Source organism: Cynoglossus semilaevis, chromosome 19 (genome assembly GCF_000523025.1).
Source record: "Cynoglossus semilaevis isolate Cse_v1.0 chromosome 19, Cse_v1.0, whole genome shotgun sequence".
Taxonomy (NCBI): Eukaryota; Metazoa; Chordata; class Actinopteri; order Pleuronectiformes; family Cynoglossidae; genus Cynoglossus; species Cynoglossus semilaevis.
Genome location: NC_024325.1, coordinates 12,020,034 through 12,047,137, shown reverse-complemented (window position 1 = coordinate 12,047,137; position 27,104 = coordinate 12,020,034). Strand labels below are relative to the sequence as shown.

Below are 27,104 nucleotides of genomic sequence, written 5' to 3'. Positions count from 1 at the left end.
AAGACTTTACAGCTGATTATTGTCTGTTGACGAGCTTCATGTTCTTGTGCTTCACACCGTAACTGTAACAATATGATAACAAGTAGAAAATAACCATCGGGACGAGGCTCGAACGCATTTCGGGTAAATTTACTTTCTGAATCGATGATTTAGCCTTTTTAGCTGTAAAATTCTTAAAATCTAAATTTACAATTAAAAAAAACCACTTCCTGTATATTTTAAACAGGTGGCGCTATCGTGCCTATTGTTGGAATTAACTGAAATTTAAGGATGTCCAATAATATCGGTTAACCGCAACTGAACAGGGCTAAAATAGTGGGGGGGGGGGGGGGGGTAGGAGCAGATAGATGGAGCCCTCATGTGAACTCAGATAAATAACAAGTCATGCATAAAGGCTAAAATGCTAAAATGCCTTCTTCTTTGCCATCTATTGGGAAACGTGGGTATTGCAGGGGAAAGGTAGAGGTGTAATGATAATATAAATAAATTATATGATTTGGAAAAGTTTGGCGGACCGGATTAAAAAAGAACAGGCCTCATCCGGCCCCCAGGCCTTAGTTTGCCTATGCCTGGGCTAACTGATATCCCTGGACATCCTTACTAAAGTTGTCTTACGTTAAAGGACACATTTTTCACGATTCGTATTTTCTCATCACCTGGATCATAAAACCACATTCCGTTCTTTTCTGCTGAGGCAGATTGCATAATAACGTGGAATATGGAATTCATATGTAAAAAGAAAAAAAATATTTTCTTCAAGATAAAGCTTAAAGGTGTTCACATCCTTTTTTCTACCATTGAACTCTTGAAGAGAGTTGGAAATGTTTTGTAAAAATCCAGCAGCTTTTCAAAACGTTTGAACTCCAGATATGTGTCCTTGATCCACTTCTCTTTATTTCACTGTTTTCTTTTGTGTGCGATGGGTTGAGTTTTATGTGCTTCAAAAATCGGATGTTTTCAAAAAGGTCTAAGCCTCCGAGCCCCTCCCCCAAGATTTTAGCCGCCCCCGCCCTCGGCCACCTCTCTGTCCGTCCACACTTTCCTCTGATGGTTCAGACCGTGTGTCGTGGGTGGAGAACAGAGACAAAGGTCAGCGGTGCTGTCCACCTCTGGGCCAGTCTACATGAGTGTGACAGACTCAGTTTGGTCCCTCACGGTAGAAGACCTTTCAATCTGGCTTTTCATCCTCCTCCGTCTCCACTTCCTCTTCCCGGCTCCGCCTACTGGGAGTTTATCGGAACGGCGGCTCTGGCTGCTGTGGGTTGGGCCTGTAAAGCTGCTGCAGTCTCACCGGCCGTCCACTAGGTGGCCAACCACCTGATAGCTGTCCGATGACTCTAAGGCCCACAGGTTGCCCATGTCCCGGTAGAGGGGCGCTGGGGCTGAGGATGTGGGTCTGTCCTAGGTGGGGTTCTGCTGTTGGGGCACTACTCTGATGGTTTGGCGCAGAAGCCGGGGGAGAAACGGGGTAATGGGGGAGGAGGATGGCAGGCGTGAGACCGTAGCGTACCTGAAACACCCTCAAAGGTCCTTGTGCGACGAAGCCGTTGGGCCGCTGAGGCTCCTTGGGCTGCTCCGAGTCTCTCCTCACCTCGGGGACTTTGCTTCCTTCCTCCGTCTTGGTCTTGCTCTGCTGCTGCTGCTGCTTGGCCCGAACCAGCTCCTGCATCTTCTCCGCTTGCGCCCGACGGACGTGGTACGTCTTCCTGGAGCTCTGGAAGGAGTCCAAGAACTCGTCCAGGCTCACGTTCCTCTCCATGAACTTCTCCAGCAGCTCCTGTGAAGCAGCGGAGACAAAGAAAGCCGTGTCAGCAGACAAGGACAACACACAAAGGGAGGTCCGACCGCGGAGGAGTCGTTCAAACAAACTCCTCCAAGTATAAAGAGGATTTAATCATCTGTGGGATGTTTACCCACGAACCTTGGCACGGTTTGTCCGGACGGCAATATTTTACTGTAACAACGCTTTACACGTCTCACAATGGAGCAGGGAGTGTTTGGTTTGGCCCCGGTTGAAAGCCGTGTGATATTTCCCTCTCTGTGTTCTCAGCGTGTGAGGAGTCAACATTGCAGACTCTGAAGTTTGAGAGCAGACGTGTTATTTGTGTTGAAAAACTGTCATAAGTCACAGTAACTGCTTTAAAACTAAGTCATTTTCACACAGAGCTGAAGGGAACAGGGCCACGGTGTGGTTTCAGAGCAGGACACGGTGTTAAAGCTCTGCTCACTTTCTGTTCAGCTGGCTTTGTATATCAGATTCTACTATGTAGAAAGTTGTTAATGTTATTTTTAAGCTTGTCAAACGATTATTTTATGAACTAACAATTCAGGTAAATACGACCTCATTTTGAGCTCTGTTGGTGTTTTTATTTGTGACTGATATTTCAAAGTACAACTCAAAATTCAGCTTCATAGAATTATGAGTGTATTTCAGACCTGACGTTTTCTCTCCTCACAGCCTTGGATTTGTGATCACAGTAGATCAGTTCATATGTTGGAGTCAGGCTTTACATTTCAAATTTAAATTTAAATATTGATGTTGTCGGTGAGAGCGGTGGTCAGGGTCCTGGTTCTGGTTCTGGTGTTGGGTCACAGTCCTGGTTGATCAGAGAATCTTCACTGACAGTAAAATAAACACCAGAATTATCTCTAACAGGAAACACCATTCAATCTTCCCCACGACTTTGCTGCCACATAAATCCACACACGTCGACTCGTTCACTGCCCCTTCATTAATTGTCACTCGCCCCCGGGTCAACAGCACCATATGATGCGTGAAGTTTCTGGTTTATTGCCTCCCCACTCTCTGCCGTGGACCGGCCCACTGTGCGGCTGGTGCTTCTCCATCTGGTGTGAGGTTGCCATTAAAGCCACCTTTAGGTCGGAGTGAATTTATTGGCCTTTCTGGTCCGTACAGAGCAGCAGTTCCCGCCAGAGCTTGTTAAATTTCAGGGCAGCGACAGTGTTTCTGCCGCGGCCGGCCGTGTTCTGACTCCACAGATGGATCTCTGTGCTGATGCTGCAGCTCTTGGCTTTATTATACAATAAACCACGGCAGGAGATTTAACACGGGACCTCCTCTTACTCCCCTCAGTGTTAGGACATGAATCTGATCCCTTGTACGTCGAGCTCCACCCTCCACAGGAACAGTCCAAATGAACAGTGTTTAGTACTCTACATTTAGACTATCTTATTGTGTCTTCGCTCGCTTGCTAATCTGTTTCCTGTTGGCAAAGGCAGTCTCTACAAGACTTCCTTCCTTCCGCTGCTTTGCCACACCCACCTCTATGGGCATCTGCAAATCTAGGTGACTCCATCTCTAACAAATCTCAGCATCTTCTTCTCCTCCACCTCCAGCTCAGTCTTTTGTCTCTTAGACACAGCCACTGTCTCTGAACCGTACGTCACAGCAGGTCTTTATAAACCTTGGCTTTAAGGTTTGCTGCTACTCCACCGTCACAAATCACTGCTGACACTCAAGTCCATCCATCCCCTCCTGTCTGCACCCTTTTCTCTCCTCCTAATGTTCGGCCCGAGGTACTTGAACTCACTCACTTTCCAATCTCTTCTCCTTGTAGCTTGAAGAAAACAAACACTACTCTTTCCAAACCCTTCCATCAACAGCTCTGGGAGGATGTCTAGGTTCTCCTCGGCCAGCTGAGAGATGTGATCTGTGCAGCGTGTTCTGGGAGTGCCTCAGGATCTCCTCCTGGACGAGTGTTTCCTGAACAGTTACCAGGGAGACGTCCAGCAGGGATCCTGACCAGACGTATGTTCCACTGCAATGACTGTACTTCACCCAGCTGAGCTGCAGAGGAAACATATTGGTGCTCCATCGACTTGTGATCTCATTTCCGGTCTGTGACTGAACTGTTTGGTTCTTTTACTGAAAATCTATGGGTGCATGTTCTATTTTTGATTCACTGATTAAAAGGCAATTAAACACAAAGGAGCGTCGGCCCCAGGGTTTCATTAATTTGAATTACACTTTCTTATCCAAATGAAAAGTTACCTGATTAAAATCTCTTTTTAATTTTCCACTCCAACCAGCCACTCGTAGGTACTTCAGTCACTAACAGGCGCCATGCGATGCCATTGGCTGTCAGGCTGTCAGTCCAATCATCGCCTCAAACTTTCTCGTTCTGACTCCGTAAAATGAGAAAATTCCAGTGAGAAAGATGACGTTAACTTGAGGTGAACCTAAGACTGTGAGTGTGAGGTGATAGCTGCACATATTTTCCGACCTGACTCTGGGGGCGGGGGGGGAGGTGGGGTTCTGAAGCCATAGGAACTCAGCTGTGTGTAATTTGTAGGAGCAAAGATGACATTAACAAGTTAGAAATTTGTTTTTCCTAATCGGATATCGCTGATCGTGTCTGTACCTGATGAGGAATCCTCCCAAACTGGGAGCTGTTTGGCTTAAGGCAACAGGTGAAAATGCTGGAGGACTGAATAATTACCTCCTGACTCCGAGGACATGCTCTCACACATTTTCCCATACTCACACTTTCAATAACTTCTCAGATTCAGATTTCACACTTTTCCAGCATTTTGTAGTTTTATCATCATTTAGTAAAACTTTGGCTAAATTATTATTACATTCCATTATGGCAATTTTAACTTTTAGGCTAACCGTTTAGCTATCTATCCATCTTTTTGGTCCATTTGTAATTGAATTCTTTTTGTTGTTTTTTTTTTACTTTTCTATACTTTGAAATACCTTTAGTTGTTAATGCTGTTTATTCGGTTACTGTTATCTACAACATTTAGCTCAGTTTTATCTACGTCTGGCCAAAATATAAATTGGGCATAAACTAGCTTGACAATTTAATCTAAAAACTCCAAAAACAAATTTGCAGCCATTCCAAAAAAACCCTGAGAAACAAAGCACAACTGTGGATTTAAAAAACCTGCATCAAAAAAAAAAAAAAAAAAAAAAAATCGCAATCATAAAAAAGCTGTTTTGAAAACAACAGTGTGTGATCTCTCTTGTCTTTACGGCTGCTGGGAAAAAAAACAAGACTTAAAATGGAGCATTTTCTTTCTGCTGTGGTGATATAGATTCTCTGAGGGTTTAATCTGAAATGAGATCAGTTGAGAACGCAGAAAGTCTGAAGTCTGTCCTTGTGTGGAGTCAGCACTTATTTTTAGTTTGTTTTTGACGTAAAATATATGTCAGATATGTGACAAGATAACGGGGACGCCAATAGCAGAAAATCTAGACCAGGGTGTCAGACTCATTTTGGTTCAGGGGCCTCATACAGTCTGATTAGATGTGAAGTGGACTGGACCAGCACAATGACAGCATAATGACCTATATGTACCAATAACTTCATGTTTTCTCCCTTTGTTTTCTTGCAAAAAGTATAAGTATAATAGAAAATATTTGTATTTAATGAAATATAATTTGACAAAACACCAAGACCATGAAGTGTATGTGGATTTTTTTCACTTTCAAAATTCATAAAGTGGGCCGGATTGAACCCTCTAGCGGGCCGGTTTTGGCCCGCGGGCTGTATGTTTGACAGAACATGCAAAGTGGGGATAGAACCATGTAAAAGAGGCAACGGGTGAAATGAGATTCATGCTAAAACACGGTCGCACAACGAGACACGATTACGTGAGCGAGCCAATAAGGTTAACGCCCTGGAGAGACGAGAGGCTCGCATCACACTGTCTGTTGCGTTCAAAGCACCTGCGTCTGTGCTCTCCACAGGAGGGACAGACGTCAAGGACCTGGAGATGCTTCACCACAGATGTCAGCTACAGGCCTTCAAGTAAACTCTGATGTATTTACTGACAAGTGTGTGTCGGGGTGTTTTCTTTGCATTTGTTCAGCTGCTGTGTTGAGTGTGTGCTGGGTGTTCCCTAATCAATCAGAGCACAGATGCTGTAAAGACACTGGGAGGAGGTTATTGATTGACGCCATGAGATGTGGGGGAGGGAGGAAGGGGGGGAGGGGAGGTAGAGAAAATCAATGTGAGTCAGGAGCAGCAGCAGCAGCAGCAGCAGCAGCAGCAGCAGCAGCAGAGTGGATTTCATCTGTAGAACAAACTCCTGCTCTGCTCTGATCAAGGCCAAAGGAACATGTAGGATTTGAAGTGGATCTGTGTATTCTGCTCACAACAAGGAGATTATTCATGCTGCAACGTCATTTCTCTTTCAGCGCTTGACTTTTATGTTGAGTGTTGAACCTTGAGCGGTCTCTAATCTGAGGGTCGGGGCTACGGGCGGCTCACGCACAATAAATTTCACACCGAGGCAGCACCTTGATATCAAACTACACTGCAACTCCTCCCTGTGACAACAGGGAGGAGTTTATTCCCTCTCGTGGAGTTCCACGAGAGGGAATAAATAAATATGTATATAATATTTAATTGTGAATGTAATTAGCATTTCATAAGAAAATGTATCATGTTACACTTCACTTGTAATGACATTTTGAGCATGTAGGCAAAGGCACAGTGTAAGATTAGATTTATAACGACCTGACAAACAGTTGCCCGACTAATACTTATTCAGGTACTTTTGACTCAAAATATTTAATTTTTTTTCTACTGAGAACTCGTTGAACTGGAACAATGGAATTTGTTTTGTTGAAAAATGCCAAATGTCTCCTTTAACAACACTCTGGATACAAAAGTCTGACCATAAAGAGAAGAAGAATCATATTATTATGACCGAGGGCTTCTTTCTTCACAGTTCTCTCAAAGACCCGCTGAACAAACACTACATTTTTCCTTTTCAGGGGAAGAAGTTCTAGGAACTTTCCAGTGCCAGGCCCCCCGTGGCCTTTACGATTTACAGCACAAGAAAGCCAGGTTTCTTGGCTTCTTTCTTCTCTATGGTTTCTTGAATCAGTCAATTTGAAGACTCAATCAAAGGACCCACGTCTTTATGATGTGCCTTCACCGTGTGGGATGTGGACACATGCAGAACAAAGCAGCAGGAAGTACCTGGGCTTTTTTTTAGTTCCCTAAATGCATGAAACATCTGACGTCTGATTGTTGGACCACATGTTCAACATCCTGTATGTAAGAGAGGCTGATACGCCGCGTGTTTGCCTCAGATGTTGCCTCCTGTATGTGTATTTCTCAGGCTTTTGCAGGGACCAGAGGCCATAGTGGTGGGTGGGCTGCCAGCGAGGCTGTGGGATTTTCAGGAATCGACGGCAGCAGCAGCAGAGAAAGAGCTGCAGTCTTTTTTTTATCTTTTGTCTGGTTGTTACCTCTGATTGCTCCTCAGCACGTGCCACCTCTTCCTGCAGGAGGTTCTGGGCCGTCTGCAGGCTCTGCTTCTGGACGCGGTCCTCTGCAACAAGAAGGAAACGTCACTGATGCATGTGCACGTGGACGGATGATGAGGTTTAAATTCAATGCATCAGAAAAAAAGAAGAAAGAACGTCTAGAGAAACCAGTAAACCACAGCAAGGGCAAATTATTTTCCAAATCACAAAGAACCTCCTTTAAAATTATGTGCTGACGAGGAGATGGTGGTCACGGGCTGGACAGTTTCTGGAAAACAGGAGCTGTAAACGCCGGACTTTGAGCTATTTTGGGAAACTAGTCTAGGTTTAGTTTAACCACAAGACTTAATATCCACTTTTTATCATCCCTTTTCTCCCTTATTTCGCTTAGATTTATCTCTACTGGCAATAAATACCACATAGAATAAGTAAAAAGATTATTTTTCTTCATTGACAATAAAGCTCCCTGAAACTCCCGCAGAGTAAAGATTAATGTGGACGCTCGCACAAATGTCAGGGTCTTTAAAAATAAATAATCATGCAGCATCAAACACCCACGACAGACTGTGACCAATGGAAACTGTCAGTGACATTTGAAGCAGCTCATATCAACATCAGGGACAATGAAGCTCTGATGTGACAGACAGAAAAACAACTTTGTCATGGTGACACATCCAGTCAACAGACACAGACACAGACGACACAGACGACTCGGGTGTCTCTTAAAGGTGTTATTGTTTTATCCAGATTATTTCAACATATTGTCTTTTATTCCGTATTTTAAGACTGGAAATTTGCCATATAACTGTGGCACATGAATCAGTGAGTGTTTTATTATTAAATCAAATGACGACTTGATGTTAATAATCAAAAGGTCATTCCGATGACTTACTCAATGGGGAACTTTAGAGCATGTGTTTGCACAGCCTGTCACAGGAGGCGCCATTAAGTATGTGGTTTCTCTGGGGCTCGAACCCGGGACTTTTTGCATGTAAGGCATGTGTGTAAGCAGATACTAGAGAAGTGATGTGGCTGTGGATTTACTGCCTTTAGGTTTGTCTGTTTGAATAAAGAAAAATGTAAATGTGTCGTGATGCATTCGGGTGCATCGTAGAAATAAATTGAATCTGTGAAGTGATGATCACACACTTCCATAAATGAGATCAACAGAGAAGCACTCCTCTGTTAACCTGATATGTGAATTCAGCAGTTTGTGAGAAGAAGTTTGGGGTTTATTTTTACCAACATCAATGTGAAAACAAACAATAAATCAACAGCTTTTCAAACAGAACGCACTAATAATGCATACAGGCCAACATAAGCGCGGCCGTCTGATTATTATGCATTGCGCACAGAGCACAGCATGCGTTCGCCTTCTGGGGGGAAGGCGGTCGGTCATTATTACGAACACGGCCGACCCAGCTGACTGGAATGTGTGTCTTGTCTCTGCGATAGACGCCGTGACAGCTAGACTACCCCCTGAACCCCCCCCACACACACACACACACTAGTAGACAAGTCGAGCTGGGGTGGTGACAACCGAGGGGCAAATAAAGGTCACTGCAATGACTGTAATAATGTCAAGCCCTCTGGGGAAATCTCCAGGCCCTGAATCTGGACAGATCCAGAGGAAAAATGGACGAGGCGTACAGCTTAAAATGTTTCCCTTCGATGCAGGATAATGAAGTTCAGCAGTCGAATAATTCAAGTAGACTTTTGTTGGCGATGAAAGAGACAAACAATAAAAACAAAAACAAATCCCTACAGCAGCAAACATCTTCGTGGTGTCCTGAAGCGTCGACTCACATCAATAATCCATGAACATCGGACTCTGGTCCTCGCTGTGTGAAACGTGGACTGTGTCGTAGTAAACCACAAAAAAAAAAATCATGCGTGCATTAAGGAGTGGTCCTCTTCTTGACCCCTGCACTGCAGCTGTCGGGGGATGAGGGAGTAATGTGAGGTGACAGCCAGGCAAACACACACGCCCAGCCGTGCTGCATGTGCCCTACATTTGTGGAGGTTGGAGAGCGACGTGGAGCAGACAACCTCGGGCCAGTGCTGCCTGGCTTAGCTCTAATGAGGGAATGATGCCTGATGGTGTTGGACGTTTGGTCTGGGAGCAGATATGAGATGATGAGAAGACAAAGGCAGTCACACTACCACCGTATGACAAGACAAGAGTAGAGAGTCCTGGGTTCGATTCCCAGAGGATGCTTAATAATGTCAATCCTCCTCTGTAAGTCTCTGGATAAAAACATCTGCTAAATGCATAAATGTAAATGTGACAAAATAAAAAAAAAAGTCCACTGTTATCTCCACTGACCCTCCAGCCTCGGACTTTCAAGGCGTCCGGTCAGAAATAGAAGCCTTCACTGTGTGACCTGAGTTAATGTGAAGTCAAAACCTACATCCTGTTGGAGGACTCACGCTCTGGGACACTGATCGATGTGACAGTCTCTGTGAGCACGCAGCGGGGCTGAGAGGCCACCTACGGGCGAGCAGCTGATGGCAACATGGCGCTGGACCCAGTCCACAGTTTTCCAGTCAACTCCTGAGATACAAAACCAGAGAGACTCACCTCTAAGTGGAGGGTGAAGGTTAAAAAAAAAGCTAATAAATTAAAAAAACTATACCATAAATAAACTGTACAACCACAGATTTAAGAGTTTCCACGTATTGTACAAGCAGGTATAAACTAAGTTTCCAGTCATTGTGTATTTTAATTAGGATTTCCTTTGTGTAATACACGCAAATGTCACATACATGCAGCTACAACTGTATTTAAAACTCATTACACATTCATGATACGTCGTTGGTTTTTTTCTTACTCACTAAAGGTCAGGTATTTACATTAATCTTTACCGGATGCGTGAATCTAAAAATATCATATAAAAAACACCCTCAAAGCGCTGCCTGTGAGAAATACACTACATGTTCTGAATATCAATTCTTACAGTGCATATATTTTTTGAACATAACTGTACAGAAGGATAAGGGTTGGGGTCTGACAATGATCAGCCTTGGTTATCTGTTTGGTGCCAGAGAGGCATCGTTTTCTTCAATCCATTGCTTCTGTCTGATCCCATTGTCTATTATTTCTTCCCACATCAATACGTGAGTACTTTGCAAAAGCACTTTTTTCAAGTTTTCAACACCTCTTTTTAATGACTCTTTAATTCCATTTATAACCCAGTTGGATTGTTAAATCCAGCCTCCTCTGGTTTGGGGATTACGTTTGCCAGACCTAACACACTCAATAACCTGTCATTGTAATCCAAAATTTAGATTGAAATTACAGGTTATCGAGTCTGCGGTGTCAAACTCCATCACTCAAGAGGCTGAAATTGAAAACACATTGTAAGGTACAGGCTGGACAGTCTTAGTGCTGACAACCAGATAAATTGAATTTGTACAGACTGCAATGACATTTTCACCTCATTAAAATAAATAGAAAATGTAATTCTATCAAAATAATAACATCAAACTACACAAAATGATAAGACCACGAGCCTCGATCCTGACATATGTGCTGTAAATCAAGACAGACAAATAGTCCATCCGTCCAAAGAGCTTTCTGTTCTGTTCTTTCCAAAATGTTACTATTTAACAACCCGTGAATGAGAAACTGCAATCAACTGTTTATCTAGTGAATCTGCCTGAGGGGCCATGGAAAAAAAGCCAAGGAATTATCATCCTTCAATCTGACATTGCTTCTGTTTTTGATCTCTACAAACACCTGAGGGAAATTTCTGCTCTCCTTCAGCTGCTGTTCTCCCTCCAACCTCCTCTCAGTATCCACTGCTGTTTGTGTACAGCCCAAAAAAAGCAGCAGAAAAGAAAGAATGTTTAGCACCAAGAGGCAAGTGAAACATTTAATACTGCGTCTGGATAAGGATAAGTACACATCAAGCTAACCTGCAGCTAATAGTGTGCTAGTCGTTCATAGGCTGCCGGACATGGATGAGACAGACCGACGAGGGCCATCTGGAAACGAGACAAACGTAGAGATGTCCTCAGTCCAGACCCTGGATAGTGATCTGTGCGGCCTTAAAAGCTGCCTACTCTTCTGTCAGCGTATTTGTGAGAACTGGAGTGAACAAAAGTACTTTAACATGCTGGGCAAGCAATCTGCTGCTGAGTTTACACAATTAGGTCACTGTACTACAGATGGGGTCTTACAGGGCATGGACCAATCCTGGGCTTGAAAATTAGCCAGCGAGTCAGCGGTGAATTACGACCCTGCAGGACTTGTTTTGTCATTTCTGTCGCTGCCTCACCGCGGGAAAATGTGAGCGCATTTGTGTTGTATCCACAACATGTGTGAAAACTGCGTCACGGGTTTGTGTGAAGTACTGCTAACAGAGATTAACACTCCGCTGTTTTTGATTTGTATCATCAAGGTTAAACACGATCCTCACTCTGCTGTTGCAGTTGCAAAGTGAACATCCTCTATTCAACGGGTTCTTTTTAAACTGTAAATAATTGATAAACAATAGAAAAATGAGGCAACATCAGTGATCATTTTCCTCAATGATCAGGTCTTCTGACTGTTGAATTTTAAGGTTGGTGAATTACACACTCATTATACAGTTTATTGTTGACTGAAAAACAACATAACATTTTTGTTTTCGGCCACTGATTTCAACAGATTTATTTAACAAGCATTTCGTTAAATCTGAGGCTCCTCTAGGCTGTAGTTGATCAGGTTAATAAAAAACATCAACTTCAGACAATCTCATCTGCAACAGCCCTTTTCTGCTCTTTGTCACGCTACTGTGGTCTTGACTGCATTTAATTCTACAAAACATCAACCCTACCAGAAGCCTTTCTGTCTGTTTCTACACTCACTGCTGAGATCAAACGGTGTGATCTCCAGCATGACGTCTTATTTCCTTTAACGTTCTGTTCTTTGGAGCCTTGATGAGCTTTCCTGTGCCTGGTCAGTCATGGTCAGTGCTGCTCGTGGGATTAGGTCTGGCGTTAAGGCAGCTGTCTAATGCCAGAAACCACATTTAAACATGAGGACGACCTGCACTGACAGTTTTATATTCAGTCTATTTCGAGGACATTTTCCTGTTTTCTTCCTATTTGGAAGGAACAAACCCCCCCACGTGCCTTGGTTTGTGTCACTCTGAACTCCACAGCATGTCAGGAAAAGGTTGTGTTCAGGCCACAATGACTAGTAAATCTTAGCGCTGGCGGGTGATGAGACAACTGACCAGAAACGCAGACTTTACCCCTGGAAATGAGTGACAATCTGCGAATGACATTACACTCTGTATGGTTGAATTTTGCAGGATTTTCCAAACTCTAACACAATTTTGAATCTAGCTGAACGTCTGCCTTCAGGGCAGAGAGATGACATGTTATTAGAATATATTTTCTGTCATAATTCACACTGGAGCATAAACTTTATTTCCCTCCACTTTAATAGAAATTCTATTACTGCACAACATCTGTCACACCAGGCCATGATCCACGGCTTGGAACACAGCGCTGCACACTGTGAGCTTATAATCCATTCAATTTCAGTCTCTCTTTTATTTTGGCCATCGCTAACCAGCTGTTGTCGAGCAGGCAGTAAACAATGCCGCCTGGTCCTGCTCAGAATGTAAGCTCATTTCAGAGTGAGCACATTTGGTAATTAGCAGCGAATAGGATAGCGGTGTAATTATTGGCATTTGTAGTTGTGTGTTTTTTTTTTCCGGTGTAATTATTGGCATTTGTAGTTGTGGGGGGGTTTTTTCAAGAAATTGGACAATGTCAACACTGTTGTGTTGTTCAAACAAAGATGGAACAAAGGCAGAGGGTAAATGAGGGATTCAAAAAACAACTGAACTACAAGAGCCCAGGAGTGGGCAGCCAACTGTGAGATTAGTTGTAAAATCTGCTGCCTTGATTTGTTCAACACTTAATAATTACCACGGCTGTTTTATAATAAAAGTTTTTAATCAGATTAATCACAGAGTGGCTGCGAATGAATCAGGATTAACTGAGATACAGCAACATTCCTGAGTGTGTTTTAAATCGGAGTTTATGAGGTAAACAAGACCATTTCAGTTGGTCATGGGATTTTACACAGTTGGTACAAATAAACCAATAACAGATAAATAGTTAACACTGTATTTGGTCGTATTTGTCTGCGGCTCATATTGTTAAAAAAAATTGTCTTGTGAGTTGCGTGTACTGTTACATTCCTAATATAAAGCGTGTTATAGCGACGCTAAGTCCATGGAAATATTAAAGATACAGTGATACAGTGTGCGCCGTCGCGTGTATGCGTTAATATACTGTACGTTAACACATTTGTATCTGATTTAATTTCACAAATTAATTAACACGATTACCCCTCGCAGTTCTGCTGACTGTTCAGTTGAAAGTAGTCCACAGCTACACTGTAGTACTTCTCTTCTGTCTGAAGTATTTTACTCAGCAGCTACTTAACCAGGCTCTAAATGTTTATTCAGTAGGAGTTTCACTTGAGCTTGATTATATTTACTTTATGTGGTCTTGGACAACAGCACAGCCAAACCAACTGACATCGATCTGATGTCAGGAGGTCACTGGTGTTCACTAAGATGCTGAACAATGAAGTCCAAAGTGTTCGGAGCGAACTCTTCACCTCAGCTGCAGAGGAAGAAAAAAAAAAAATCCCAGCCTGTGTTTTCGTCTGACAGCTTGGCCCAACCGACTCTGCCCTCTCCTCTGAAACCTCGCCCAACTCTCTGAATCCGATAAAAATGTACCAGACCACGGACTAATGCTGTGAACCTGCGCTGAAATCCAAACGCCTCATAAACGCCTAAATGTGAGCCACATTATTCCTATCACACACCGCTACTGAGGCAGAACCAGGAGGAATCAGATGCTTTACAGTCTCATTACCCACCAGTGACGGTCTGAGACAAACCCCTTTTATTCATAGGCAGAAAATGGAAAGTCCCAGACAAGAAAGCTTCGTCAGACACACCATGTGCACTTTGTTCTCTGGCCGAACAGAAACAGCCCCACAGGAAGTGAACATGCGAGCCTCCTCTTTGTTGTGGTGATGACAAACAAACCCATAATCCCAAATTGATGACCACACCCATTGGAAATAAATGTGAACATGAGACAAAGCAAACACACACTCGGCTGAACAGGATACTCTGATGATGAATTCTCAGTGCTGAACTGGTGGGTGTAAAGACCGCACGTTACTGTTCTCCATGCTACCTTCATTGGAACCATAGAGTGGCGTGTGGATTATGGGAGATTAAAGAAGAGCAGTAACGCACAAAAGGTGCAGTCAGGCTGTTGTCAACAGACTGCAGCTGAAAACAACAACATCAAACAATGCGCCACAGACAATGGTTTGACTTAAGTGACGCCAGCAGCCAAACATGAGGTTTGTTCTCCTCAAAGAGATGTCACATGGTGTTAAAGTTGTTGCAGAAATGCCAAAGTCATGGCTCATTTCCCCGTTTCCCATGGTGGTGAAATCTGGTTATCCTTTTTAAAACTTTGATTCGATACGGACTCCTAGCATCAGTTACTGGTCCGAGACACGACCAGGAGCCACACATGCTGCAGTAACATATCAATAAAGAGATATGTCTGGCCATCCTGCTGCATCTGGTCACACATCTGGACAGCTGTTTCACACCATCAAGGCCAGAGCAGAGCCATCAAAGTGAATCAGAAGACAGTCTTAACAATGAGCAGGTTTTGTTTGAAATACACTTCAAACGGAGATTTAAAAAGAAAAAAATTCACTCCAAAATGTCCACATTGCTGTGACATCAGGCAACGTCAGCAACACATCCATTGGACCAGGCTCTTATTGGTCAATCGTATCACCATATTTCACTTTTTTCTGTCAATGAAATCAAGGTTCAGGAGACGTCATATTTCATGGGGGAAAAAACTCTGAGGATCAACGGTTCAGGAGACGTCATATTTCATGGGGAAAAAAACTCTGAGATATTCATCAAGTGACTGTGTTCTCCACAGACTTGTACACTGTCATAACCAACACACCACTGTCACTGTTTTCTCCCCTGGGGCTTTAACCTGCAACCACAGCCTGCAATAGACAGGGTTAGTCCATTTTTTATATAGTGGTTTGGATCAGGTCATGTGGAAGACGCTTAAATGAGAAATTTTTAAAATTGAAAAAACACTTTTACAGTAGTATTTAAAATCCTAAAAGCTCACTGATGCCCAGTACATATTTACACTGTGTGAAACTATTTTTGTTTCAATAAACAAATGAACGCACAAAACGTTGCTTTACTAAATCGTAACAAATGTGACTTGGTGGGGTGTAAACGCCTCATTTATCCACTCTTTGAACAGAGACACGCTCTGTCAGTCCAATAATGGCATCAGCGCATCCCTGCTTTAGCACATCGTAAACAAAAGCAGCTCTGACGGCCTGATTACAATTAGGTTATGTAATTATAACAGTGGATTAATCACAGTGAAGTCACAGACATTAGGCAACAACAATGTATTTCTCCATAAGACTTTCTCCAACAATGTGTCTTAAACACCAGGCAGTGTGTTTTTCTCTAAAGCCCACTGCTTTCTCTGCAGCCTCTCTGAAATGTTGAGACTGTAATGTGAAACTGCCTGGTGTATTATTATTTCATCATGTGTATTCATTACTGCAGCCCCATGTGTATCTGCTGCTAAATCCTCCGTTTGACACTGTGTCTACTGACTGCTGCTTCGTTTACAGTAGCTCGCCCATCACCGGGCGGGAGTAACTGGAGTCACTGCTTTTCAACACACCGTCGGAGGAACCTGAAGGAGCCTTGTGGGAATATGGAGGCAGTTAACTTGCCACTTATTCCGTGAACTGGTGTTTGGACATGATTCTCCACGGCTTCCAGTTTCTGTGGCTGCAGCTGAAGTCTGGTTTCTGCATAAGTTTCTACCTTTTTAGTGGAATTTATTAAAAGCACATTCATAAAAGCACTTCTGCGTCTTTGATTTCTTATCAGCGACACTCCATTTGACACTGCGTACTTTTAAATAGCACAGTAGCTGAGCTGAAGTCATCTGATGTCTTTAGGCACTGAAGTGTGAAAAAAGTGTAGCTGTCAGTTTGATGACTGCATAAGAAGTCATTGTACGCCTTTTTTTAATCTCTGAGATTAAAGAGACAGAAGTGGTGAGTTGTTTTTTTTTTTTGTTTCAGGTTCGTCTGGAGTTTCTCTAATATAAGTGAGAAATTTAAACTTCAGCCACAAAAAAGACATATACTTGGAGGTATTTATAGTCTTTGAGAAATTTAAACTTCAGCCACAAAAAAGGCATATACTTGGAGGCATTTATAGTCTTTGAACACTTGTTCACTCCAACACTTGGGTTGTTCAGCTATTTTTTCAGCAGTTGTAACTGACAAAAAGAAAGTCAACAACAACATCTTTTCAAAGATGAAAACTGAACAAGAAGTTATGTAGGTCTAAATGACTGTAGAAAAGACTGAACAAGAAGTTATGTAGGTCTAAATTTCCAGTAGAAAAGCGTAAACTTGAAATTTATAAATAAAATTGTTCCATTCCTCAAATAGAAATGAATAAAGTAAATATTAAAATTTTAATTTCTTTGTCTTACTACACCTGCCTGCAATAAGTGTGCGCCCCATAGGGGGCCTGCAGCCCACTTTGGGAACCTCTACCTCAGTGTATCCTGCAACATGGTAATTTTTATGATGATTTATGAAATGACAGGTAATACAACTTTGTAAATTGGTTGCCGTGCAGAACCTTCTTGCAGTCAGGCCTCCTGTCTTCCTGTTAACCACATCCTCAAATATGCGGTGACACATAAAGTGATTACTGAGCTTAGAGTTACTTTCACTTCCTGCTTTAACACAACAGCTAGTGTGGTTGATCATCCTAGCTCTGATTGGCTCCAGCTCATTAGCTGTGATTAGGATCCATTACTGTGAACTTCAAACAGACACTGAAATGATTGACCTCCGAGACCACGATCTGTAAATGACTGCCCCGTGGAACGTTATTAGATTAAATTAAATGGTTATTTCAGCTTAAGGTTGACTTATATATAACAGGTGGCAACGTGGACTGTTATCAGTTTACATCTGTGTGGAGACCGGGGGTCAGTCACCCGACTCCCACGACTACTTAACTCACCCTAGAAGTTGTGTTTGTGTCTGCACCTAAAGAAAGGAGTGAAAACCAAGCCAAGGAACTGATCTGAGGTCTGTTTATGTCTGCAGAGCAGACAGATTTTATCTACGACGTGAAGAAGTGGACTACTCAGAATCTAAATTCTGCTTTATTTAGTCTGCAGACCGTGGACTGACGTGTTGTCACAGCACACAACACAGATAAAAACGGTGAGCAGACCTTTGTCATCATCGAATACAGGTTTAAAAAAAGATTATTCTTCTGAGAAGTCTGGAGTTAATCTGCTGGTCTGTTGTGTTTCTGTGTGAGTCTGTACTTCATCTCCAGCCAGTCACGGTCCACGCAGTGCTTTAACTGTATTCATGGAAAATTCTTTAAATGCTTTTTCTTCTTTATCATCGCCGTTTGACTGCCACACACTTGAAGAAACGGTTTTTGAGGCATAAAACACAGTGGGTTTTGCCCCAATAGCTGCACATAAAGAGGTTTCAGACTCTGTAAAGTATGGGGTAAAAAGCCTCAGTGAGCTGCTATTCAAAATTGTCAAATTCTGACTCATTCATTAACAGGAAGTCTAGCCGCGGAAGGATGAACCGGAGCTTTTGTCGCTTAGGCAAGTACCAGCATGGGTCCTATTCAGGCTCAAGTTCCACTGGAGTCATTGGTGCACCCATTGAACCAGGCCGTGTTGGCACCAAGTTAACAGAATTACAGTTTCACCAGCCCACGACGGCAACAAGGAACAAGCAAACAAACTCTTCTTCTGTTCATTCTGACGTTTAAGATTTGTTTTTTAAGAAAACACATTACTTTGCAGGGTAAACCGGAGAATTTCATTGGTTAACACTAGAAACCAACATAGAGGTTGTTGACGAGTTCTTTAATCAGTTTAGGGACCAGTTAGTCGTAATGTCGTAGCACATAAGGACAGGACTTGAAATTGAAAAGAAAATTCTTCCATCGACTCCATCGATATCACATCACATATCGATGGCTAGCTACTTCCCTTTTTTATGTGCAGTTCATAACTACGGCTTAACAGTGGATGAGGGCTAAGAGAAAAAAAAAGTGTGAAATACGCCTGAAGTGGACGCTTAAAAAAACACTCAAGGTCAACTGAGAACCACCACCCAGTGCCAGCTTTCACTGGTCACAGATGTCTCTACCAAACAGAAGGATGTATCAAACAATACAGCTGTCCAACTGCGTCTCCTCCACAGCTCCTCTCTGACCAGGTCACTACTCTCAGGAAACCCTCCTCCTTCACCCCGCTTTTTTTAACACTTCTTTTTCTTGACGCACCAAATGAGAATCAGATGTTTTGGAGAGGAAGGACGGTCCCCCACCCATCCTGCTTCGCTGGGGAGGTGGGGCGGCATCTGTGTAACATGAACACACACACACATACACATGCTTTGACAGGAAGTTTAGCATTCCTCCCAGCTTCCATCATAAGCCTGCAGCTGACGAAGAAATTTGGGAAATGCCTTTTGGAGTTGGGGTGACCCTGCACTGAGACGGCGATCTGAAGCTCACACTGACTCTAAAATTAAAGGCAGAGAGATTTGTTCTATCGCCTTCTCTTGGCTTGGGCTTTTACTGTAGCAGTGTGAGGAATTTCTATAGTCTTTGCGTCAATAGAATTAAATATTTAGGATGGAGGTCCGAGGAGACGTCCTCTGGCTGCTGCACGGTCGGAAACTTGACTTGCCTCAACAAAGACAAGGCCCTTTTCACCCTGCAAATTCCTTGACCAGCGCTGCCAGCTTCCTGCTGGCATTTGATATGCTCCATTTCGTTCCCATGACCAAACTGCAGTCACGCTGAGGTTTCGCTGTGCCGCTGAAGGCACGTCCTGCTGACAGTCTGAAGCGCTTTCTCACTCTGAGAGGTACAGGGAGTGTAACAGCCAGTCAGAAGAGATTTAAGTTAAAAAAAATGTTGTAGCTCTCTACGCCTCGGATGCTGCAGCAGAGAAGACTCTGCTCGATTTCCTGCAATTACAAGGGAAGACAATGTGGAGCCACTGGAGAATATCGTATATAATTAGTCCTAGCCTTAAGTGGTTTCAACATTTTCTGTGATTTTCTTCCATCTGCTTTGTTTTCAGGGTATACAGTGAAGGTTCTCCTGGCCACGCGTGTAAAAAAAAAAAAGGAAAGAAAAGAAAACATGGCCAGTCAGCTGTTTCAGGTCAGACAGAGAGCACTGCTGTCAGGAGATTAAAAAAAGGAAAATACTCCTGCTCTCCCTGCACAGGGACATGTTAACTCATCCACTCCTGGAATGTGAACAAGTGACCTTGTCATCAGCTCCACCACCAACACACACTCGTTGTGTCTCCACAGTGATAATTCATGGTCATATTTTACATACATGAAACCAGAACATGAACCCCTTCGCTCTCACTCTCGTCCACTCACCGATCTGACTTCGTTTTTCCCAGCATGACGTTGCCAGGTTGGACAGTTCGCTGTATTTCTCCGCCAGCTGGAGTTTGCCGTTGTTGAGTCGGGGTCGGCGGGCCAGACTTTCCTCAGCCAGACCTCGATTGGAGGTCAACAGCGTCTCCCTCTCCACCTGAAGCTCCTGGAACTGAACAGAAAACCAAAGCAAAAATGACTTAAAAGACCTGGTAGTGTTCTCACACAGCTGAACCTTTTCATGGCCCTGTAAGTAAAAACAACACAGTACCACAAACCCAACCGTCTTCTGCATTATTACATTAATTAGATTAAATAATCACTTCGGTCTAACACTTTACTTTGAGTTTTTCTTTCTCAGCAGGTCACAATGATTTAATTAAATAAACTTGAAACAAAGCTGTAGAGAAGTAATGCCTCTGTGCCTGCTCACCAAACCAAATGGCTAATTATTATGGCATGAAATGTAGAAAAGGCAACGGGTTACGTATGGAACACGACCTGCTTCACTAACTGTAGGTGGTGCTAATGGAACTGGATTAGAATATTTTGTTAATAATTCTACAGCAATGGTAAGGGATTAGCTGGAAGGCCTCATTTTGTAGAATAATGTGTCGCTGCACTGAAATGTGCTCTAAATCCACTTACAATAATGTTATGCAATTTGTTAGAAACTTCTTTTTGAAAAAAAACAAAACAATAAAAACATTTTTTTCATGTTTGCAGCAGACTAGGTTTCCAGAGCTTTAACCGTAGAGTTCACACAGCGTCTGTTATCACCGAGGATTCAACCGCTCTGCTCTGGGCAGTAAATCATACGCAGAGCATGGTTCAAAGACGGTGCTTAATAGTCATAACAGAATTACACCCACTACAGCTGCAGGACTTCATACAACCTCACAGAGACTCACAGAATGTCTGCGTGTCTGTGTGTGTTCATAACCCCCCGTCACCCCCCCCTCAGGCGGACTCCCTTTATGCTCTGCTGCAAGCAAACAGCACCTGATGAAGGAAGAGGAGGGTGGTGTTATTTCCTAAACACCTGCATACAGTCTTATCATCGACGCTCCGTACGGTGACATGACAGATGCGTCAAATTCAAACGTGTGAAGACACAGTTGGCTGTTGTTACGCAGTCGACCAGATAAAAAAAAAGGTGACGCAACTGCAAATATTTGCAGGGTGGTAGGTGAGGGGCAGGAGGTGGAGGTGGTGGGAATCTGCCACCTGTGTTTTCATGTTCCACACGCCATCACAAGGCTTTTGAAGGCAGATCTATGTTGTTTCCTTTACATTTTTAATCCCGATGAGACTCGGCCGAGTAACAAAGAAAACTGTCAGGAAACAGGACATAAATCCTTTTCAATTAGTCTAAAAGCTCATTCTCTGATTACTTATTCTGTCAATTCACTGAAAGATAAATGCCTCTGGCACTGGGTGAGGTATTGACGTGTGTGTTAGTGGGGCAATCAAAACAGAACCAAACATAGTCAGCAAAGCCGCTAGTAGGTTACGCAGTAGGTTATGCTGTTAAAAATGAAGGTCCATCGCTCGTTCGTTAGCACAGCTGAGTTTAATGTCTGTCAAATCAGACTGGTAGTGGCCGCTGCTCAGGATGTTTTTGATCGCCGCGATGTTCAGATTGTTAAAGGAAGATCTCTGACTGAGGCTGAGATCACAAAAAAACACAAGAAATACAAGGAAAAGAACCAAAAAAAAACTTTAGTGGTTCTGGAAGCCTCAAGAACAAAATCTGTTCCTTTGAGTTTTAATTCATCTGTGCCTGTGCAATGGGTGCATACTTTGAATGGCAACTTCACCACTAAAAACAAGGCCTTAGTCAAAACAGTTCAAAGGTCAGAAATTATACAATGATGAGCGTAAACGGTTGTTTGTCTGTATATGCGGATGGATAAATGTCCCAGGTGTACCCAGACAGCTGTGAAGGCTGCGAGGGATAAGTGGTAAATAATAGATGGACGGAGGTATCTTGACAGAGAAGGTGTGTTTGTTAAGGGTGAAGGTTGGTTAATGTTCCACTGTCACTAGGGTAAAAAAAACTTTGAATTATTAAAGTACCTGCCACTCCCTGGTAACACTTTCCGTTTTTCCAAGGCAAACAGTCAGTGGTAATGACTGTAAAAACAGTCCAACGTCTTAAACAAAGCCACACCGTGTTTCTTGCTGTACAAAAACTGACCCAAATCACCTTTAAACCCTGCATCAGTCACAGATTCCCTGCAGTCCGGCCCAGCCGGATACTTTTTTTTTTTGCCTTTTCAACAGTCAGTCACTCTGGGCCTGGAGGCCGTTTCATTTGGTCCAGCTCTGTGCGCTGCATCTGTCTCATATTTTACGGGTCGTCAAAAAGGACACACAAGTCTGTAGTCTGGAGGAATTTCCAGAACGTTCCCTGTGGTCAAATGATGGGCCGTGCGTGCAGAAAAAGATCTATGCCCATCTTATAGAAAACAAGTAAAAATACCAGAGCGTGTTTCGATCCAGACGTCCGTCAAGTTTCCTTAAACAGGAACACGTCCTGCTTTGGTTAGTCTGCTCCTCAGACAACAACCTCCACAGTCTGAGGAGAGAGACTGCTCTCTGTTTGGAAGGGAAAACAACCCTGATAATGTTTACTGTTCCTGACAAATGACACTCGGCAAGCAGGAGAATCTAGTTTTGAGCCGGAGAAGATGAAAGCAGCAGCACTGATGTTGTTCCCTGTGGTTGGACGTGTCCATCGGCAAATTGTGATTTTTTTTCTGTTACATTTAATGAGATTCAAACCTAATGAGACGGCTGCAGAGAGAAGGCATTAATCCTGCAGTCGGCCTTGGATGAAATTGAGAGGAGAAAAGTGTTTTCCATAGAAGGAAATCCCCCACGCACATCACATCAGCCCTTGAAGTAGAAGTAATATGAATATGTCTAGTGGAAAGATGGTCTAATACTTCAGCCCTTGAAGTAGAAGTAATATGAAGTCTAGTGGAAAGATGGTCTAATACCAGCCTCCCCGTTCCATGTGAGACCGGTTTGATGCTGATATGATAGATATGTCAGTTTGTCAATTAACCTTCGACTCCTCCAGACGGTAAATCAGCCTTTTGATGCCATGAGATTCAACAGCAAAAAGAGTCATAAATATTTGGAGACCAGCGCTTTAATTCCACCAGGCTTCTGTAGAACAGTCCAGCTATGAGTGGTATTCACTCATATGCTTTTTAATAAAACATAAATAACCCCTGGGCTGCTGATTTTGACTGTAACTATTTGAAAAAATTGTTTCACTTTCCAATTTCAAACCTCTGGAAACCAACTGCTGTCAGGATGGATAGATAAATACATGTAGAAAACTCATATGTCAAACATAAAAATGCCTCATTTTTAAGCGGACCATCACATAACTCAATTCCACCTAGTGGTCACTAGGTGGAATTGAGCCTAGCAGAGGGAGATCTTGTTTCCAAACAGAACTTTTTAATTTAGTATGTCTGACAGAGGAACTCAATGTCAGCTTTTGGTGCACAGCCGTTTCTCAGAGCCTGTCAGACATTTAGAATACAGCGACAACAATGTGCTGACGTCTGATAGTGAGCTCCACTCAGGAAGCGTTTCATGGTCATGTTTGAAAATGACACGCCGCCTCAGACTCCACTGTGACAAACTGCAGCAGCTGCTGCAGAGCATCTGAGGTCGCAGTGACTGACACTTTTACTGTCTCTGTTCTTTCTACCTGCAAATACCTCCGTGTTTACTTCTACTCCACAGCCCGGGAGTAAACTGGACCAAAGGAAAAACAGGAAAATAATTGGACCAGAGCAGGAAGGAGACATTAATGAGCATTTACACGAGAAGGACGAGAATAGAAGGAATGAAAATGGAATCAGACTCCTAAAGAAAACAGAAAGAGAAGAGAGGCACAGAATCAGGAGCAGTTTAGACCTGCTTTTAACATCACGGTGAACGATATGATCACAAGCATTATTGCACAGTACATCCTGGTTGTATCTCCTGTGACCACTAAAAAGACCAAACGATGTTCACATCTGTCTGTACAGATGGTCCTGCTGTTGCCGTGTTTGGGAATGTCACTGAGAGACAAACAGAAGTTTCACATGGCTGTCCATTTATATATTTATCTGCTGTCCTCGTTAATAAAGTTACAAATCCAAACGTACAAAGATCCACATGATTATGTGTATCTCGATGACTGATGCAAACAAAGTGTAGTAACAACTTCTACCAGCAGAAGGCTCACAATAGCAAGTAATTAGCCACAGCGTTTCAGCCCCTGCTTTTGTTCGCTCATGTAGCTCACTGTGATTTTACAGCTGTGGTGGTGCTGCTGATGGCCGACCTTCACTCACACTCACATTCACAACTATGGTCAATTTACATAGCGTAAACAATAAGGCTAATCCTGCAAGTTAGTCTCAGTACATCGGTGTATCCAAGGGGACTTTCATGATGCTGGGAACACAGGCAGCTATTAACAGCATCAACCATTAGTATGGTAGAACGAAAACTGCTGTGGCTTATTTCAACCCCAGGACAGATTAGAAAAGGAAAAATCCACACAAGTGTTGCACGAACAAACATGAATTACGCACTTATTTGTTTGCGACGCCGCCTCAAACCAGAGCTACAGACTAGTTTTTGAGTAAATAAACTGATCTGGACCAGGATTAATCTTCCACTCTGCCTGTTTCTTTGGTGTCACAACAAACCTGTGGGGCGAGCTGCTGACAACAAAAACCTGATCTTTCAGATCATCGTACTCTGAGGACGTGCCACTTCTTGTTTGGACCAGTAGAAATAAGAATGAAAGGCACACTGGCAAGAAAGACGGGATCATATACAACCAGAGTGATAATGATGGATTACAAAACATCCAGTACGTACATGAGATTTACGATGCATGTTGTTCCCAGAGTCTCATCAGAGATGCAGTACATGTTGGGAAACCATTGTTTTTTTTTTACAAAAGCATGATTCACGATAATAATGAAATAAAAATAATTGGTGGCAAAAGCCCAAAAATTCTATTAAAAGCCGATGACTTCTGACCAAACACTCCCGACTGGAATGTCTTTGTGCTCAGTTCCCAGGGGAGAATTGTGTGACCTCTTAGTGAGATCCCACTGCTTTGGCTCCATCGTACAAATCTATTCACTGAACCTGGTTTCACATGTCACATACTTCATCATGAAAGAAAGAAAAAAAAAAGAAACCTCATGCCTTTCTCTTGTTTTTCAGCGATATCACGTGACTTTCTGACAGCTGTAACTTTCCTATGAAATCCATAAAGTTGAAGTGATGTCAGCTCAAAGTTCAAGTTCATCTGCTCTCAAATTATTCCCAGAAGTCATCGTTTACCTGGCTAAATGTCAGCACAGTAAGGACATGTGTGAAAGATGGTGATTAACACACACACACACCGGTTATGTTTCACTGCACACACTGGTGTTGTCACCCCCACCCACAACCATGAGAAATGAATGGAACTGGATAGCCTCCTGAATCCTGATGCTGGGAGTCTGTAATATTTGACCCCCCCCCACCCCCTCCACCAAGGCACACCTAATGAAAATGGGCCCCATGCATACATACGTTTGGGAACAGTGTGTGTGTGTGTGTGTGTGTCACTCAGTCTGTGAAGTCAGTCAATCAGTCATGAATTGTCTGACACCACAAAGGAAACAATGTTGCCCTGAGACATGCATTCTCAGTGTGGTGCATAGGGAACCGCATACATATGTATATTTTTATTACTGTGATTTTGCATAGAAATTCATACATTCATTCATTCATCTGAGTCTTTCTGAAGACCAGATATAACTCCTTAAATCGGCACTAACGTACATGAACATTAGTGAACACGTAATGAACATCGCTCGACGCTCAGAAAATACGATTTTCTTTCAACTTGTCTTCTGCTCCATTTTACGACAGTTTCATCGGAAGGTAAGACGTTAAAATCTGTTGTAAAAGTTTAATTTCATACTAACTGATTGTGTTGTTTACATTCAATCAAAGCCGAAATCAATACCGTATCACAAAAATGCAAAATACTTGGAGGAGTCAGCCTTGTTGTGAATTCTAAGAACGACGGAGAGGGAAATGTGCTAGTTTGCCAGTTATTTAATGGAAGTTTGGTGCGTGGACTACGACCACATAACGGCGCGTATTGGGGGGCTTCGCCATCACGACGCAGTGCTTCCTTTACAAAGGCAGCACTTGTAGAGAAAATAAATCACGAGTACAGACGTTACTCTAAGTTTTCATTTTACCTCACATTTCTACTCTTAAGTTACCACAAATATTTAAAGTCGAATGACAACAATTAAAAATGCGACCACTCGCCACGCAGACGATCGATGAGCCATGTAAAGCGGATTTGCGTTACACCCACAACACATGTATTGTTTTTTTAGTTTGTAAAATAAAAACAAAACAAATATTTCCAATAAAAGGCAAACAATGCCGAAACAAAACTGCTTCACCGAAACTGCTTTAAAAGGCGTAACAGAGCGTTAATAAGGCACAGATTCCTTTGGGCACTTTGGGGGGACTGAGCAGGAGAACCCACCGTTTCATTCAGCCGAATAATCTGGTCCATTTTTTCGTCGTTCTGTAGAAGCTCCCGCAGCTCACTGGTGCTCAGAGCTCGGTATCCGTCGGGACAAGTACTGGACTCCTTCAACCTGGACATTTTATTCCTTGAAATTGCGCGTGGAGACGGTTTGGAGACATAAAGTCCGAACAGTGCTTACATCTCGCTCACGTCGGAATGCGCCGCGATCTCTCCGCATGCACGAGTGAAGCCAGAGGATGAACAAAAATATTTAACTTCCGGCAAAATACTTCAAAATAAAGCGTGTCGCCAACGTGCGACACCTACGGCATTCTAACTACTGATGCATATTAGACCACTATTATTGGTGCCATTTACTCAACTATACTGGTACACCACACATTACTACTTTCATATTCTCAATACCGCAACCGATAAAAGTGTCCCTATGTCTTACTTTCATTCTTCGACTGTTACTTCCTGGGCTGCTTTACTTGAATTCTACTTTAGTTTATTGCAACCAATATTACTATCATCTCCTGTTACAATTCTACACTTTTTACTAATAATACATCTGCCAATTTAATACATCTTATGATGTAAAATAATATTACTACTGGTTAAAGATAAACCGAACATCCGGTCTAAACCTTTCAAAGTTGATTCTAAATGCTATTAAATGCATATTGTATTTAGAGTAAATTAACAAAAAATGA

The 27,104-nt window shown here is 42.8% G+C and overlaps 1 protein-coding gene across 1 annotated transcript; it reads right to left on the bottom strand.

The window, feature by feature from the left end:
- Window positions 1–332: 332 nt before the first annotated feature.
- On the bottom strand, window positions 333–26,840 carry vps37d (VPS37D subunit of ESCRT-I). Its single transcript, XM_008333021.3, has 4 exons — window positions 26,404–26,840; window positions 19,815–19,986; window positions 7,229–7,311; window positions 333–1,777 (listed from the first exon to the last, which is right to left on the bottom strand). Exons 1-4 carry the CDS (start codon window positions 26,524–26,526, stop codon window positions 1,232–1,234), a joined length of 924 nt encoding a protein of 307 aa, XP_008331243.1. The 5' UTR covers window positions 26,527–26,840; the 3' UTR covers window positions 333–1,231.
- Between the last annotated feature and the right edge of the window lie 264 nt (window positions 26,841–27,104).

Bases quoted from the DNA above. Each gene is read 5' to 3' on its own strand.
- vps37d (XM_008333021.3), bottom strand. From the start codon at position 26,526: ATGTCCAGGTTGAAGGAGTCCAGTACTTGTCCCGACGGATACCGAGCT. The intron at 19,987-26,403 runs GTGGGTTCTCCT...TTTTCTGTTCAG, and splicing joins TTATTCGGCTGAATGAAACG to TTCCAGGAGCTTCAGGTGGA. The intron at 7,312-19,814 runs GTGAGTGGACGA...TTCTTGTTGCAG, and splicing joins GGAAAAACGAAGTCAGATCG to AGGACCGCGTCCAGAAGCAG.